Here is a 10,545-nt window from a genome sequence, read left to right as displayed (position 1 = left end):
CACCCACTGTCCAGTTACTTCCAACTTAGGGCAACCCCGATAGGGCTTTCAAGGCAATCGGAGGTGTATAAGGAGTGGGTCTACCAGTTCCCCTCCCTGGTGCATCTCTCTGGCTGAGTGAGAATTTGAATCCAGGTCTCCTGGGTTCTAAGCTGCTTCTCCATCCACCACATCCTCCTTGCAGGCTGTGCACCTTAAGACAATTGAGTCACCAACATACCTCTTGCTATTTCTTCTGAGCATCTGCTCTCCTTTGAAGTGTTATTTCTAGTTGCTCTCACATCGGCCCTTAAGGTGTCTGAACTTGCAGCCCTACGAGTAGACCCTCTGTTCCTGCAGTTTCATCAGGATAAAGTCACAATGGGTCCAGACATCTCCTTCTTCCCTAAGGCCGTTTCCAAATTTCATGTCCTGTCAACCTATTGTCCTCTGTACTGTCTTCTGGTCACCGACAAGGGACCTCGAGCGATCCCTCCACCTTCTGGATGTGAGAAGGGCTCTTGAGTTCGAATTCAAAAGAACGGCCTCTCTATGCATTTGCCACATAGAGGAACACATGTATCTCCTCAAAGCATCTCACGATGGATGGTTCAAACCATACACCTAATGCATCAGCTTGCTCAAAAGCCTCTGCCTACACAGATTAAGGCTCATTCCTTGGGCAAAGTGTGGCCCTCCAGATGTTGCTGAACTGCAAATCCCAACTACAATGGTGCCTCGCTAGACAACGATAATCCGTTCCACTGAAATTGCTGTTTAGCGAAATCATCGTCTAGCGAAAAGCATTTCCCCATTGGAATGCATTGAAACCTGTTTAATGCGTTCCAATGGGGAAGAATCATCGTTTTGCGAGCGTGGAGGGAGCTGTCAAAATCGTCATCTAGCGAAAATCGGTTTGCGAAGCAGGGACCAAACACTGTCCAACGAAATTCCCCCATAGGAATCGCTGTTTTGCGAATCGCTATAGCGATCGCAAAAAGTCAATGTCCAGCGAAAAAACTGTCATGCGGGGTAACTGTCTAGCGAGGCACCACTGTATTGGCCATGTGGGCTAGGATTGCTGGGAGTGGCAGTTCAGCAACATCTGGAGGGCCACATTTTGCCCAGGTCTGCACCAGGGCAATAGCCCCTTCTGCCAGGTGTACCTATTCCAGATACCTGCAAGGCTGCTACCTGGTCCATTCCGTGGACCGTTGCATCCCATTATCGCCGGGATGCAAGGGGCCAAGGCGGATGCAGCTTTCACACGTGCGGTCTTGTCCTGGGTCTTTCCGTGAGGACCCTCCACCACCGGTAAGGTCAGCTGGTCGGTCACCCATTGGAGATCACGAAGGAGACAGGCAGGTGACTTACCTGTAGTTCTGGTTCTTCCAGGGGTCCCCGGTGAATCCACACTTCCCCGAGGACGGGCACAGTTTGGGAGGGAGGCCGTCGTAAGGACGGGCGGAGCACGTGTACTGGGGGCGTGTGTGGCGGATCTGGCCAATGCACGTTTGAGCGCAACACTATTCCCGGAGACCTCTGCGCAGGCGCAGACGAAACCCGTGAGTGTGCATTCAGAAATGACCCCTGGAAGAAACCCGGAGTGACAGGGAAGGAGCCTCTCTTTTTGCGCCCGCGCCCGAGCGAGGCTGCGCCGGTTTGGATTGGGCGCAGAGGGAGGATCCGGGCAGGGAAAAGACCGTCGCCCCCCTTTCCCTTGCCTCCCTCCCTCCCTCCCTGCTCCTCCTCCTCCACCCCCACTTCTTCTAGGTGAGCCTGATCCTGCCGCCCGATCCTCCCAGGCATCCCCTGCCCAAGGCACGGTAAGTAACGGGGGGGCGGGAGGGACGTTACCCCAAATAATCCGTTCCTCCGTCATAGCAGGAGGGGGTCCAGCTGGCAGGGCGTCGCTCCTTCGAGGGCGGCGGTGGCGGGGGGGGGGATTTTAGGGCAAAAGCCCCCCCCAGCAGCCCCTCTTTCTTTTTATTTCAGTATCACCAGGCAATAATTCCATCTTGGTATCAACAGCTTTCTTTCTTTCTCTCTTTCCCTTCTCTCCCTTCCTTCCTTCCTTCCTTCCTTCCTTCCTTCCTTCCTTCCTTCCTTCCTTCCTTCCTTCTTTCCTTCCTTCTCTTTCTTTCTTTCTTTCTTTCTTTCTTTCTTTCTTTCTTTCTTTCTTTCTTTCTTTCTTTCTTTCTTTCTTTCTTTCTTTCTTTCTTCCTTCCTTCCTTCCTTCCTTCCTTTCTATCTTTCTTTCTTTCTTTTTTCTTCGATCCCTCCTTCCTTCCTTCCTTCCTTCCTTCCTTCCTTCTTTCTTTCTTTCTTTCTTTCTTTCTTTCTTCCTTCCTTCCTTCCTTCCTTCCTTCCTTCCTTCCTTCCTTCCTTCCTTTCTATCTTTCTTTCTTTCTTTTTTCTTTGATCCCTCCTTCCTTCCTTCCTTCCTTCCTTCCTTCCTTCCTTCCTTCCTTCCTTCCTTCCTTCCTTTCTTTCTTTCTTTCTTTCTTTCTTTCTTTCTTTCTTTCTTTCTTTCTTTCTTTCTTTCTTTCTTTCTTTCTTTCTTTCTTCCTTCCTTCCTTCCTTCCTTCCTTCCTTCCTTTCTATCTTTCTATCTTTCTTTCTTTCTTTTTTCTTCGATCCCTCCTTCCTTCCTTCCTTCCTTCCTTCCTTCCTTCCTTCCTTCCTTCTTTCTTTCTTTCTTTCTTTCTTTCTTTCTTTCTTTCTTTCTTTCTTTCTTTCTTTCTTTCTTTCTTTCTTTCTTCCTTCCTTCCTTCCTTCCTTCCTTCCTTCCTTCCTTCCTTCCTTCCTTCCTTCCTTCCTTCCTTCCTTTCTATCTTTCTTTCTATCTATCTTTCTTTCTTTCTTTTTTCTTCGATCCCTCCTTCCTTCCTTCCTTCCTTCCTTCCTTCCTTCCTTCTTTCTTTCTTTCTTTCTTTCTTTCTTTCTTTCTTTCTTTCTTTCTTTCTTTCTTTCTTTCTTTCTTTCTTTCTTTCTTTCTTTCTTTCTTTCTAATATTTTTAACCCCGCCTTTCCCCTTGACAAAAAACCCAAGGCGGCTTGTAACACCGAAAGACTAAATGTAAGGTTGAAAACAAGGAATATAGTGAAGGGTCCCAAGATTAATAAATGAAGGGCCCAGGACGAATTCCTAATATTTATTGCCTGTCTCTGACATATTAATCAATCAGCCAGAGAGATCCTGAATAGACATTTGTTTATTTCCAGCTGAAAGGCAGCAAAATAAGGCACAATCTCCACTCCCAGGAAAAGCATGAGAGGGAGAAGGCGCCCCACTGATACAGTAGTACATTTTTATAAGGCATAACATGAAAGCGGGACCAAGAGGGTTGGGAGCAGGTGGAGAAATGGGGGGGGGTGTTCTATAATTGGTATTGCATGAACCGTTTCCAAGGACAGACTTTTAATTAGACCAGTTACTTACAAGCAACAGAATGCAGGTGGCCTCCCTTCTGTATCTATTCTTGTCTAGCAAGCAAAGACCTAACCATGCATCAAAGCTGTTACAAAAGCAATATGACTATGGTCAGGCTAAGATATATATATGTATACATTATATGTATTAACGAGACCCCTTCATCCCTCTTTTTTCAAATTTCGACCTTTAGCAACACTTCTGTTGTTTAGTCGTTAAGTCGTGTCCGACTCTTCGTGACCCCATGGACCAGAGCACGCCAGGCCCTCCTGCTTTCCACAGCCTCCTGGAGTTTGGTCAAAGTCATGTTGGTCGCTTCGATGACCCTGTCCAGCCATCTCGTCCTCCGTCGTCCCCTTCTCCTCTTGCCTTCACACTTTCCCAACATCAGGGTCTTTTCCAGGGAGTTGTCTCTTCTCATGAGATGGTCAAAGGATTGGAGCCTCAGCTTCAGGATCTGTCCTTCCAGTGAGCACTCAGGGTTGATTTCCTTCAGAGTGGAGGAAATGTTAACACTGATTCTTTTATCTCCTTGGTGATGTTCTTAATGGCAATAATTACTTCATTTGACTGCTTTTATTAACAGGTGGAGAGGTTTTGTTTGTTTGTTTGTCTTGGGAATGGAATACAGGATTCTGTAAGATCAATTAGTGTTTCTCAGACTACATGAAACTTTCTTCTGTGGAAGGAGATTTTTTTCTCTCTCTCTTTCAGAGCAAAGAGGGACAGCAAATTACGCACGGCTATTTATATTTCTTTTACTGAGTAAAGGGTGTCCATCTGTGGGCCTCTCCTTTCTTCCTGCATTGGCCAGACTATAATTCCCATCCTCCCCAGCCACCAGAGCCCTTCTTGACCAACATGTCAGGAGGGCGACAGGGTTGAAGGAACGTGATCTGGGTTTTTGTTCCAAGATTTCCTTCGGGTTTTTTTGCTTTTATGTGACTTTTGTTTCATAGCGCAGGTGGGACACCCGTGGCCCCCTGGATGTTGGAGGTGGAGTGTGGCCCCCATCATCCCTCAGCACCAGCTGGGAGGGAGGGTGGATTCCATGAGCTGTCCTGATGGATGATGGACGTTGCAGCCCAGCTACATCTGGAAAGCCACACGTTCCCTCCTTTTATGACTGGAAAACTGCCCATGATACTTTGCATTTAACCTTTATTTCTGTTTTGTGACTGAACCCTTGGTTGATTGACTGATTCTTGACTGTGTTTACACCCTGATGTTTCTCCCAGAATTGGGACTCCAGGCATCTTGCGACAAGATGAAAAACTTCTCATGCTTCCTGTGTTCCTTCTTCTCTTCCTTTAAATATGGCTGACCTTCCAGAAAACAATGTCGGAGCCTCAAGGTCACTCTGAGAAGGTGACGCTCTTCTGCCAGGCTGCCCCAGATGGCCTCACGTACCGCATCCCGGCCCTGCTCTACCTGCCCTCCGAGCCCACCTTCCTGGCATTTGCAGAGAAACGCACCTCGTTCAGGGACGAACATGCCGAATTCCTGGTGATGAGAAGGGGGCGGAAAGACGGAATGTCGGTCCAGGTAATGCTAGAGAAGGAAGGGTCCCTCAGCTCCTTTCTGCTTTGCTCCTCTGTCTTAAAACTTACAAGTTCTTCATGCTATTTGAGTTTAATAATAATAATAATAATAATAATAATAATAATAATAATAATAATAATAATAATAATAATAATAATAATAATAATAATAATAATAATAATAATAATAATAATAATAATAATAATATAGTGATGTGCTGAAAGAGGAGACTTTCAGGGTGACACTATGGAATTTAGCTTACTTTGAAAGTTGAAATACTGAAAAATTATGGTATCCTTGCCATTTTATTCTGTTTACAAGTATACGAGAAAGTTGGAGCTAATGTAGCCATCTTACTTAATTCTAGCCCTACTGTTACCTGTGCAGAGGGGGGTCTTCTCAAGTGTAAGCAGATCAGTACTGGACAAATGACGTTTTTACCCTTACATAAATTCTTTCTCTCTCTCTCTCTCGCTTGCTTGTTTTATAGGGAAGAATGCTTCAATTTCCAGATGCTTTCATCACCTATCCTTGCTGTTAATCCTTCCAAGTATCTCTCTAACACACACACACACACCCTCAAGTGTTTTCAAATTAATGGATTCCCTCCCTTACCAACTGACTCCTTATCCTCGGGGAGGAAAGACTTTCCCCACCCATTACCGAAGCCTGCTTTGAGCGGACCTATACCAGATCCATGGGGAAGCCATGGATCCGTCCCCTTTGAAATGTATTCTGGCCAACTCACTGTGACAGAGGGCACATCGAATGTTTGATTTCCCTCCCTATTGGTGATTTAATCCATGTTTTCTTCCTAGCACACATTATCATTCCATGTCACCTCTTTCCCCTTCCCCCAATTCCATCACAGATGGGTTTTAAGTTGAAATGAGGGTAGCATTAACACAAGCTGGGCCTCCATGTAGGGGGCATTCCACAGTTGAGGTGGCCCTCTCTTGTGTCTCCACATACCGTGGGACAGAGAAGAAGACCTTCGTGGCAAATCTCCCTGCTCACGTAGGTCATCGTGGGCTTCCTGTGGCTAGCCAGTTGGCCACAATATGAACAGAAAGTTGGACTAGAGGGGCCTTTGGTCTAGATAGACCAGCTTCAGGGTTCTCCTTATGTTCTTAAGAAGATAGGTCAACCTCTCATCTTCAGAGATCTTCACAAACAGGAAAGGGAAGCTGCAAGAAAAATGGGTCCGTGTTTGCACGGGGGTAAAGAGAAGTGTAATGTGGAGCCAAACCAGACATGCATCTTTGCTGGGAAACACGCAGGTAGAGTTCATGTTAGAGAAGCAAATTTAATTTGGCTTTCAATGTGTTGTGTAGATTGTTCCTGGTATTGGACAGACACAGAAATTTGCTGGTTAATCACTTCTTTCTCTCTTGCTGTAGTGGGGTCCAGAGGAAGGTAAAAAGGTTCCCTGAGCCTTCCACGTTGCCCACATGCTGCATTCCACCCTGCAGAAACCTGAGAACCTAGAATTATTTCTTAACATCTGTTCTCTGCTTTCCTCCAGTGGGGTCCGGTGGAGGCGCTGGAGACCGCCATGTTGCCCGGCCACCGCACCATGAACCCTTGCCCAGTTTATGACAGAAAAACCGGCACCGTTTTCCTCTTCTTCATCTGCGTCCAGACCCACGTTACAGAGTGGCACCAAATCCGGACAGGGAGGAATGCGGCCAGGCTGTGCTACGTCTCCAGCCAAGATGGTGGCCGCACCTGGAGCCAGGTGACCGACCTGACAGACCAGGCGATCGGGGACGACTTGAGAAACTGGGCCACTTTTGCTGTCGGGCCAGGCCACGGCGTCCAGTTGACCTCCGGGCGGCTGGTGGTTCCAGCCTACACCTACCACATCCACAAGGAGCCTTCTGGTGACAAAGTTGTGTCTTCGACGGAGCCCCATTGCTTCATATTGTACAGCGATGACGGTGGGCAGAATTGGGCCCATGGCCAACTTCTGGAGAATTTGCGAACCACAGAGTGTCAAGTGGCTGAGTTGATCCACCAGGACGACAGCAAAATCTTATATTGCAATGCGCGCAGTCCTGACCGGAAGCGGGCCGAAGCCTTTACCAAGCTTGGCCAGGACCGTTTTGAGGCGTCCTCTCTGTGCGAAGAGTTGTCCGAGCCACCCCATGGTTGCCAGGGAAGCATCGTGAGTTTCACCCCCATGCTGAGACCTTCGGAGTCGGATCGGTCCTTGATGTCCCTCAAGAGCACTAAATCTTGGCTGATCTTCTCGCACCCCACCCATGCACACAAGCGCACGGATCTGGGCATCTACCTGACAACCTCCGCTCTGGAAAAGGGACGCTGGACAAAACCCTGGGTCTTATATAAAGGACCCAGCGGCTACTCGGATTTGGCCGTGTGTGAGGAGGGCGAGTCGCTGACGTTTGGCTGCTTGTTCGAGTGTGGCGTTTCCTCAGCCTGTGAGGAGATTGCCTTTCAACTCTTCAGGGACATTGATCTCTTGAGGAATGTGAGGGAATGTTGCTCTCGTCCTGAGACCCCCTCGGAAGCATCACTAAGCTAAACGGATCCGGACGATATTCAGCGCTCAAGAACAGCCCGCGAGAACCTGCCATTTTTCTTCTCCCGCCCATCTTTGTCATGAAGGGAGTCTCTTCTGTTGGGCTTTTCCTTTGTAAATTGGGCCACCTTGCTAGGATAGCTTCTATGTTCTCCTCCCCTTCAGCATCTGCTTCCCGTTCTAATGTTTGGAAGTCTCTTATGAAAATTAAAGCAAAATGACAACTAAAACTGAAATAACCTGCCCCTCTGATGAAATGAATTTATGCCTCCAGTTCAGGGGTTATTGCTTTCCATCCAGAAACAGTAGTGGGACCGGGTTCAGCCCTTGATTTGTGCCTTCTGGAGAACTCGGCAGCATCTGAATTGTGTCTCAGACACCTTTCGTTACTTGACATCTATTCTACCTGAACACAACATTTCTTATAAGGAGCAACCCTATTTCGGTTGAGCTGGTGGCCTGAGTTGCCTTCAACATGTCTTGATCAGTGGTTGGCAGGAAACAGCGTAACGTCCTGCTGTGTTTGTTCAGGGGGACTTACTTCCAAGTAAATGTGCAGCCAATGCAGAGTAAGGGACAAAATGTTGCATTCGGATGGCCTGGATTCAAATCTCCGCTCACCTAGGAAACTCATTGGGGGTGGACAAGTTCAAACCTCTCCTTGAACATCTCGCAAACCTTGAAAACCGTACGAGGTTCCCCATAAGTTGTGTAAATAACTTAGTGGCACATAGAGGTGTACAAATGTGAGTTTTAGGACTACACTCACAGAATTTGCCAGGCGCCCTTATGACAAAAATAGAATTCTGAACACCTTTAGCACGTAACTAACAAGACGCTCGTAGAACAGACTGCCATCTTAGTTTCTCGTTTGGACGTTATTTCCCTTCGTCTTGGCAGGGCTCAGCTACAGTGGGAGACATTTTGTTGTGTTGTCAGTATTTGAAATTTTGTTTTATAAGAGTTCTTGGAAAAGTATGGAGGAAGGCAGGGAAAAGCCTTAAAAATAAAGCGCTGTTTAAAACTACATTTTGGATCTGCTACTCTGAGTCATTTCATAACACTTCTAAGTGTGCCGGAACAATTAACGGCAGGCCAGGGTTACAGAATTTATAAGCAGTTTTCCGACAGGTGACAGTTAAATGTCATCTTTCAGTGAACTTGAGTGTCATCCTTTGGAAAATTGTAAAAATGCAGGTTTAAGACTTCACGTTTTTGATATGTTGAACAGCAGTTATGTCAAATTAAGGATTAGTCAAAACCACAATGTTTTAGTAAACAAACTTTGCCGACTTAATGAAACTGAACCGGATGGGCATGAAAGAATTTGAATTGGGCTGGTATGTGTAGAATTTCCTGCTGTGGAAAATCCGCATTTAGTAAAAACAAGATAAGAGGAAAGGGAAACAATTGAGAAGAGATAGAAAAACGTGGAAGTAGGACTGACAAAAATCTTCCGCAGGATGAGGGCTTCATTCATAACAAGACAGCTTTGCATTATGCTGCACATGTATAATATCAGCATCAGAAAATCAACCATCAGAATTTATTCATAGACTTTGAATGGCTTTGGGTGGGCAAGAAATATTTTTTTTGGTCTGTGTTCTTAACATGCTTAGAGGCTATTTTTCATTTTCTATATTCTAAGAACTTCAACCTTATTCTGTGTTTATTTGTAAGAGGGCTTTTAAGGCTTCTAAAGGCTTTTAAAATTGTGATGCTTTTTCTTTTTAAATAATTTTATTCTAAAGATGTATTCTCTGCCTTTATCGACGATAAAGCTCCTGCATTTTTATTTTAAAGAATGTCACTTAAAACGTTCTTTCTGATATGGGTCTGTATTTTGCTCCTATATTTTTGTCGTAAGGGTTTGCCCACCATTGAAGCTCAGTTTTCATCTATTTTTAAGTCATGCCAGAGTTTTTCTAATTACAGTAGGATTCTCAGACAACAACCCTTGAAGTGATTTTTATGCAATGTATAAAAAACGTTTATATCCGTCGACAAGCTGATGTGGCCTGGAATTATTGCAGCAATGAAAAAAAATTATATTATGATACTCAGATGAACACTACAGTAATTTGATTGTGATTGTTTGATTTAATTTGGGGATTATCCCTTAATTGGGATGCCAGCTGTGATGAACACCAGGCTTCTGACCTTTGCTGGGGTTGGGTGGGTTTCTACATACCTCTGGAGGACTTCTGGGGGAGTCAAGCACCCTATCTTGGGATCTGATGGTGTTATGTGCCGTTGAGTCTCGTCCAGTTTATGGCAACCCTAAACAAGTTTTTTTTTCAAAGTATTTGAGATCTATTCTTTCCGTGAGTTTCCATGGCCAAGCACGGGATTAGAACCCAGATCTTCTGAGTCCTAAGTCTGACCCCTCTGTCTGCTAACTGCACCACACTGGCATCTTTCTGTACCTGGTCATTTTTAGTGTCCTTTTAAGATGTGATTCCAAAGTGGACCCCACTGCACATCAGTCTCTAGGCCAGTTTTATCTGATCATTTCAGAGAAGGCTATGTTCCCCTTGTTCTGGGTCGCATAAAGGGCAGTGGTCAATTTTTATTAATTTGTGTGTAGTCCTGAAATAGCCAAGATTGAGGCTGTGGGGGCTTTTAAGTTCCCCCTCTTGTTAGAGGTTACTCTATGTTGAGTCCAACGACTAGAAAAAGTGTGTTTTAGGAGTAGAATTCCCAGGATTCCCTGCAGAGCGTGTTCACTAGCTGCATTGGCTCAGGTTTCTGGCAGTTGTAGACCAAAAAGAAAACTTTCCTAACTTTACTAGGAGTATTGCCCACCTCTTTATTTCAGAGGGGCAAACGTCACCCTCATCTTAGAACTGCGAAGCTGTTAGAGCAGTACGACAGTGGAACCTGTGACCTCGGGAGGTGGCAGGCGCTCCAACGCTGGAGTCCTTCGAGAGAAACCTAGACAACCCCCTGGCAGATATCCTTTGATTTGTATTCCTGCATCGAGCGGGGGGGGTTGGACTGGATGGCCTCACAGGCCCTTTCCAATTTCAAGATCCTCGGAGTCTGT

General features: G+C 45.9%; 1 protein-coding gene across 2 annotated transcripts in view; it reads left to right on the top strand.

The window, feature by feature from the left end:
- LOC110078166 (sialidase-3) overlaps positions 1-9,579 on the top strand; it is a 94,053-nt gene extending 84,474 nt beyond the window's left edge. Inside the window, exons 1-3 of one of the 2 annotated variants that reach the window (XM_078390235.1) lie at positions 1,446-1,805; positions 4,745-4,957; positions 6,480-9,579. In XM_078390235.1, coding sequence (XP_078246361.1) covers positions 4,751-4,957; positions 6,480-7,502 — 1,230 coding nt within the window. In that variant the 5' untranslated portion in view covers positions 1,446-1,805; positions 4,745-4,750 and the 3' untranslated portion in view covers positions 7,503-9,579. Of the gene's footprint in view, positions 1-1,445; positions 1,806-4,744; positions 4,958-6,479 lie in introns of those variants that run through there. The other variant, XM_072993418.2, reaches the window with a different exon arrangement.
- Positions 9,580-10,545: the final 966 nt, after the last annotated feature.

This window comes from Pogona vitticeps, chromosome 3 (genome assembly GCF_051106095.1).
Source record: "Pogona vitticeps strain Pit_001003342236 chromosome 3, PviZW2.1, whole genome shotgun sequence".
NCBI lineage: Eukaryota > Metazoa > Chordata > Lepidosauria > Squamata > Agamidae > Pogona > Pogona vitticeps.
Note: the sequence above shows the minus strand (reverse complement) of the source record. Positions and strands in the feature narration are given on the sequence as shown.